The 7,385-nt window shown below is 35.9% G+C and overlaps 1 protein-coding gene across 1 annotated transcript; it reads left to right on the top strand.

Annotated features, from left to right (window-relative positions):
- The first annotated feature begins 551 nt into the window (after positions 1-551).
- On the top strand, positions 552-4,696 carry LOC145556406 (uncharacterized). Its single transcript, XM_081618058.1, has 3 exons — positions 552-746; positions 1,163-1,670; positions 3,263-4,696. The coding sequence occupies exons 2-3, from the start codon at positions 1,167-1,169 to the stop codon at positions 3,983-3,985; spliced, it is 1,227 nt and encodes a 408-aa protein (XP_081474184.1). The 5' UTR covers positions 552-746; positions 1,163-1,166; the 3' UTR covers positions 3,986-4,696.
- The last annotated feature ends 2,689 nt before the right edge of the window (positions 4,697-7,385 follow it).

Below are 7,385 nucleotides of genomic sequence, written 5' to 3'. Positions count from 1 at the left end.
AAATAACTTCCCATGAAATGTAATTTCCTATGGGAATTTAATTCCCATGTTAACCAAACAAGCCCTTAGTAAAAAAATAATATTAATGGTACTTGAAAAGGCAAATGTGACTAACATTTTGAGTCACTAAAAATGACAAAAGTAACTATCATTCGGGGAGGAGGGAGTAATAATTAATATGGTGAATATTGAAAGATATCCATAAATTGTTGAACATAATAAGTTTGGTTTATAAAAAAAAAAAAAAAAGGGGGGGAACATTTTACTAAAAACATGTGAGAATTTTGAGCTTTAAAAAGGAGAAATAAAAAAAATATGTTAAGAGTTTTTATGTTTGAAAAAGAGGAATAATGAATCAATGCTAAAGTTGGAAAAAATTGACTTGATATAACAACCCATTTACATCTTTTTTACCAGAAATTGCTGACTGATAGTTAACTTCTTTATTTTGTCGTACATTAACCTCACGGCATATATACTTATGTCAATTCGCTCCATTTATGCGAATATGTAGTCCTGTAAAAGTAATGTTTGATTAATTGGCAGCCCTATATTCGATCGATATCATATTAGCCTATTAGGTGATCATTATTTAAGAGAATTTTTTTCGTTCAACAAAGACGTACATACCTAAGGCCTTGAATTAAGAGCTTTAGACGATCCAAATTTTGAGAGTGTCAATTTTTCCCAAAAACACTTTCAGGTTGATTGTAATCGGGGTCTGTTTTTTTTTTTGCTCATCATTGGTAAGTTTTCTTCATACTTATTTTGTCATATGATAATGATAGATTCATATCTCCTATGATTAAAAAAATATCATCGGATTTGAAGCAATCATGCAATATTCGTTCTTTCCATGCATATTTAAGTTTGCACATCCTAGTCCTATTAAAATTTTAATATGAAATAATTAATTTTACAAATTGCGTTTATAATTATGAAACTACTTAGGCCTTGGATAGAGTCGAGCAGATTTCGGCATAAGAGAGTAGAGCAACTATAAAAAACAAGGCCTTACTTTGTTCACGGTCCTTAATTAATTTTGTATATATGGAACGGAGAAAGTAACTTAAAGTCCATAGGATAGTGGAGTAGTAAGATACCATGCAAGACCCACCATGCAAATATATTAATGTTTTTTTTTTTTTTTTTTGAATCGCAGATATATGGAAGTACAAATAGAAAGAAGCCAATCGTTTGCCATAACAAAGCTATATCATGCAACTTTTGAGGGAGACGTGCAATCCTTGATAAAATTGCTCGAAGAAGATCGACTTATCCTCAAACGATGCATCAATCAAAGATCGAAACACTTGATGAAGTCGCCGTTACATGTAGCAGCTGAAATGGGGCATTTAGAGATTGTCAAAACCTTGCTCGTGGCAAGTCCTAACATGTGTTTTGTGCGCGATCAAGATGGGATGACCCCGATTCATGTTGCTGTGGTACATAATAACATCGATGTGCTTGAAATGCTTTATAATGCGAATCCTCACGTAGTTCGTGAACGAACCAATGGAGGTGAATTTGTGTTACATTTGTGCATCAAGCATAATAAAGAGGATTCTTTGAAGGTTTTGTTGAGTTTAACTGATGACGAATTACTCAACTCTAAGGATAGTGATGGGAATACTGCCTTGCATCTTGCAGTGATCGGTAATCAAAGTAAGGTACGATGAAACCGTCTTTTTTTTTTAGATGATTCTGATGTAGTCTTATGACTTATGACTATCACAATGTTTTTGGACAGTTGAGATTATTTGTTTTCTTGATTATTTTTAATTAGTAATTTAAATTAATAATAATTTTTAATTGTTTAAATATATTTTTATCTTCTAGAAATTATTTTTATTTTCAAAATTCTAGAAATAAAAATAATTCAAAATAAAATTTTAATTAAAATTATAAAAAAAAAAAACAAATAATCTCAGCAGTCCATTTTTAAAAATTATTGTAGTTAAAAGTCATAAGACAACATTAGAATTTTCACTTTTTTTTTAATTGGATGGGATATAATTAACACAAACTTACCAATATATGGTTTCAAAAAAAAAGGAAAAATTACTTCTAATACACCAACCTTTGTCTAATTCTCTCAAAATACACCAACCTTTTGATTATTCTAGAATAAACCAACCTTTATACCCCTTCTTCCCAAAATGAACCTAGCAGGTCACCCATCCGGTACAACCGGTTACATGTGCTATGTGGCTCTTCATGATTGGTTTTTTGCTTTTTTTTTAAAAATTTTTTTATTTACCTTTTTAAAAAAATCAGCCATCACCTTCTTTCTCTCTCTCTTCCCCCATTACCACCTAAGCACCATAGTCACCACTCAGCAGAACCACTAGCCACCACCATCCTTCTTTCTCTCTCCTTCCCCTTCCCCTTCTATGGCCTTCCTCCATTACCAGGCCACTTCACCTCCCCTTTAACTTACCCACCAACAACAACACCTCTAGCCACCACCACCAACACCTTCAGCCACCACGAACCTCCAACCACCACCAAACACACCTCCAGCCACCACGTCTATCTAGCCACCATGAATCTTTAGCCACCACCTCCATAACAACTAACTAACTAAGCACAAACCTCACAACCCATGCCGTTTAAAAACCACCCCTTCCACCACCTAGGCATGCGTTTGCCACCCCATCCTCACCACCACAAACCTTAAAACCCCACATAACCACCGCCCTTAGCTTCAATCTTGTTGCCACTGCTGTCCATATCTCCTCTTTACCCTCAATTTTTTTTTTTTAAAAAAACAAAAAATTAGATCTAATGATGATTTCGAAGTGGTCGTTTTTTTTAAAAAAAAAAAAATCTGAAATGGGGGTTGCTTTCATGTGGGGGAGGGTTGTGTAGGGAGGGCGGGTAAGGGGGCTGGCTAGTTGGGTTAGGGGCGGTTTGGTGAAGGTGGTGGTGGGATGAGTGGTGACTTCAAAAGAAATAAGGGGAAGATAAAATGGAGGTGGAGCTTGGGGTGGTGGTAATGGCTGAAGATGATGGAAAACGGTGGGAGGAAGGAGAGAGAAAGGGATGACCGGTTGTTTAGGTAACCAGTCATTTGGGTTCATTTTGGGAAAAAGGGGTATAAAGGTTGGTTTATTCTAGAATAATCAAAAGGTTGGTGTATTTTAGGAGAACTAGGCAAAGGTTGGTGTATTAAAAGTAATTTTCCAAAAAAAAAAAAAAACTTACCAATATATATATGCTTAATAAATACTTCGTATATATATACTTGACATGGTTGCAGATGGTAAAAATGTTGTTAGAACGCCCAAAGATTGAAGTAAACGCAATGAACAAAAATGAGATGACAGCTTTGGATATACGTATACTCCTAAAAACAGAAAATAATTTCAAAGATGTGAGTAATTTTCTAGTTGAATGGCCTAATGATGAACAGATTGGACCGTCCCTAGAACTAGCCAACGCGTTACAGGCAAGACATGAACTAAAGATCAAAAACAGAATTAATTGGGTAGAAAATCAAAGCAACGCGCTAATGGTGGTGGCGTCTCTAATAGCAACCATGGCATTCTCAGTCGCAACGAATCCACCCGGAGGCTTTTGGCAAGACACTCAAAATGGTCATCATAAAGCAGGTCATTCTATTGAAGATGATTATGACCAATTTTGGTTTAATAATTTAGTGATTTGGAACACAATAGCATTGGTTTCGTCGTTAAGTGTAATACTTCTCCTTATTAGTGGTCTTCCCTATGGAAGAGTCTTTGTGGGAATTTTGAGGATAACCATGTGGATTGCGGTTACAGCAACAACCGCGACTTATGGAAAATCCTTGTTTTTAACCATTTATAGTGAAGCTCCAACAGCTAATACTACCTTATTTTGGGTAGGCGTGGTGGTGTTGATGCTCCTCGGACATGCCATTCTCTTCGCGGTCAAGTGTATCAATCGACGACCCAAATTAAGGGCAAGGATACTCAAATTGTTCAAACTATGGTTTGCATAACTTGTTTACCTTACACTAATGTACGGTAGTATTAAAATTACCACCTTTAATTTTTAGTTGCAACAAAGGAATATTTTATGTATCACAATACACAAATAATACCTTTCTTGCAACTAAAAAGTAACAGTGGTGGTATAATTAGGACTTGTTTGGTTGACAAACAAATTCATGGGAATTTAGAATTCCTAGGAAATGAATATATGCACACTTGTTTGGTTGCCAATAATGTAGGAATTGAAACTTCCTAGGAAGTTCTACTTCCCACAAAATGGAGGAATTCACTTACCTAGTCCCCCCTAGGTAAGTGGAACTTCCCATGGGAAGTTGAAATTCCTACATCCAACCAAACAAGTTTTGGGAATTCTTAGGAATTACAATTTCATAGGAATTGAGATTTCATGGGAAATTCTACTTCCTATATCAAACCAAACAAGCCCTTATTTTTTTATATGATCTCATTTACTCTGATTTGAACTTGATTGATTGGCATATTCTTCTCAAAGTACACCCAAATATACTTGATTTTTCATTTTCCATGTATGAATATTGTACCACGTAATATGTATTATGTAATATGTTTATTGGAAAGATTGGCTTGGTTTTGTGGTTTGAATTCTTATCTTCTCAATAGAGAGTAAGACTTTGTTCTCCTCACTATAGTTTTAACTATTTTAGTTTAAGATTTAGATGAAGACCAAAAATAGAAAGTTCAAATACTTGAAAAATATTAAGATAAGATAAAGATGTGAATTCAATCAAAATAAAACACGGATATTCTTCATGAAAAATCTAGATGTATCTGAATTTAACAATATCCAAAAAAATTAAATCCAATTGTTAGGGGTTTTACTAAAATAAAACTATTCACTTTATAATTAAAAACTCAATATGTCAAATATCCAAAATTATATAAGACGATAATATACTTATTTAATTTACACAAAGTCTTATATGTGGCTGGCCACATCGTATGTCCAGCCACTATAAGGGTTACTTCACTAGTATAATGAGGGTTACTTGGTCAGTGCTAAAGGGGTTACTTCGTCATTGTTATAGAGTTACTCAGTCAGTGTTGTAGGGGTTACTCGGTCGGTATTACAGGGGTTACTTAATCAATGTTATAGGGGTTACTTTTAGTGGTCACACGGTGTGGCCGGCCGCACACAAGACGAGCTGTTTAATTTATTGATTTACATAATATACATGTAAAAATATATGTCTAAAATGAAATATTTGTCGGAAAAGACCTTTAAGTGTCTGACTTTGAAAGAAATGGAGTTTAAATGTCATGCATGCGAGTTTAAATACACAACTCCTAAAATTATTGAAACGAGAACGACTAAGTTAAGACTTAAGAGGGCCATTTCTTTCAAGCATAGTTAAAAAGCCTATCAAATTGGCTTATTCATCAAGCTTAACCTACAACTATTGTCAGATTATTATCTTAGGCTAGTTATCTATCTATGTTTGTCAACTTTTGTCAAATCATATCATCTTTTGTTTAATCAGGAATATGCTTAATTACTAGCCACTTGTGCTAAACATCGTGGTAAAAGCAAGGCATCAAAAACAATATTTGTTTGATTGATGATTGGCAATTATATATTGCGAGTTTATTTGATGAGACTTCATTATTTCTCGTTTAAACAAACACACTTGATTTTCATTGAAAACAAACACATATAATATTGGGGTTGTATGTTTTGCTGCTCGTCATCGTTGAGTTATTTTTTTATTTTTTTTTTTTTGACAAAAGAGCTATCAAATAAATAAATAAAAGCAATATTACAACCTAATAGAGCTAAAAGAAGCAAAAACCAACCTAACACGAACTACTACCAAAACTACCTTGTGTAAAGATGCTAAGACAACACACCTAAACCTAACATCATAGAGCGCCTGACAATGAACAAAGGAGGAAATATGAAGCGAACCAGAGTACTAGAAAAGATTCACAGCACCCCAAATACTACAGAGCCTAGCCAACCAAGAAAATCGTACCACATTCTCAATGTTGACCGAGAGATGCCGAATTAACCATAACATTCGAGATGGACAGAAAACACAGAATAACCTCAATGCAGAAAACCGGAAGTGGCACTGGCATCGGAAAATGAGTGCACCCTGTTGCTGAAGAAAAAACCCTTGATACCATTCCACTCCTAGCTATAGGGATCGAAAATCAAAGTCGCATCCTAGGAGTCTTGGAACAAACCCAAAAGAGTCGTATACTTGAACGACTCTATCATGATAAACCATGCATTCCAATGCAGGTTCTCTTCCTGCAACTCTACCCACAAAGAGTGCAAGATAATGGAGGACTTTGCTAACCCCAAACACTAAAGATGGGGAGCCTCCTTTAAGATTTTGATTTACAACGATGACTGACTTTGTCATCACCAAAACAAACAACAAAGGGATGATTGCAATTGTACGATGCCTATATCATCCCACAACCAAGCAACAAGTACTGCAAACAAACCGCTTCTCTCAACACCACTCTCCCCCTGCAATCTCCAAATACAAGGGAACTCTTCCAACTGCATATGAAACTTGACCCCCTGGAAAACCAAACAAGAAAAAATATCCATACTCCCGGAGAAGGAAACCCCATCACTTGATTGAGAACTCCCCTTCACCCGATAAACTTTAACTACCAGGGGAACAAAGACACACCCCGAAAAGGCAACCACACGAACCACCAACCTAACTAACAAGGGATTGTCTAACCTTACAACCCCTAAAACCGACCAACAAGGCTCCAAGAACAACGACCACACTTCATTAACCTCCATAACCAGAACAACCCTATGAACCTCTAACTCATCACCACGCAGAGAAAGAGAATTATTAAAAATCAACAACCAAAACATCAAAATACACAAGGACATCATAGATGAACTAAGACAAATAAATAACAACAAACTATTCACAACTAACCAAAGCAAAGAAAACAAACACACGAACATCAGGAAGAACGAAGCTAATACCATCAGGAAAAATAAACAAACTTGCAAGAGAACAGAGGAAAAGACAACGAATCAAACCTCACCGGCACCAACCCAACCCACACCGAGAACAATCATCAACGGCACCTCAAAGAACCCCTTCACTGAACCTAACCTTGGGTACACGAGGAAACCCTAACCTTAACTTTCTTTATCGTCGGGAATTAATTAACGAAATTCCTTTCGACGGCGGCGTTAAGACTAGCCTTTGGTTCTTGATTTGTTGAAGCAAGCCGCTAAGAACTTGACGATGAACCCAAATAATGGACGACCGAAGAGGAACCCCTGATCTTCACCAATAGACCCAAAAAAACTAAAATTAAATAGCAAAAAGGAAAGCTACGAAAGGGTGGGGCTCGCCGGCGACGGCTAGGCAAAACCCGCCAGTCGCC

Source organism: Chenopodium album, chromosome 8 (assembly GCF_948465745.1).
Source record: "Chenopodium album chromosome 8, dcCheAlbu1.1, whole genome shotgun sequence".
Classification (NCBI taxonomy): Eukaryota; Viridiplantae; Streptophyta; class Magnoliopsida; order Caryophyllales; family Amaranthaceae; genus Chenopodium; species Chenopodium album.
Note: the sequence above shows the minus strand (reverse complement) of the source record. Positions and strands in the feature narration are given on the sequence as shown.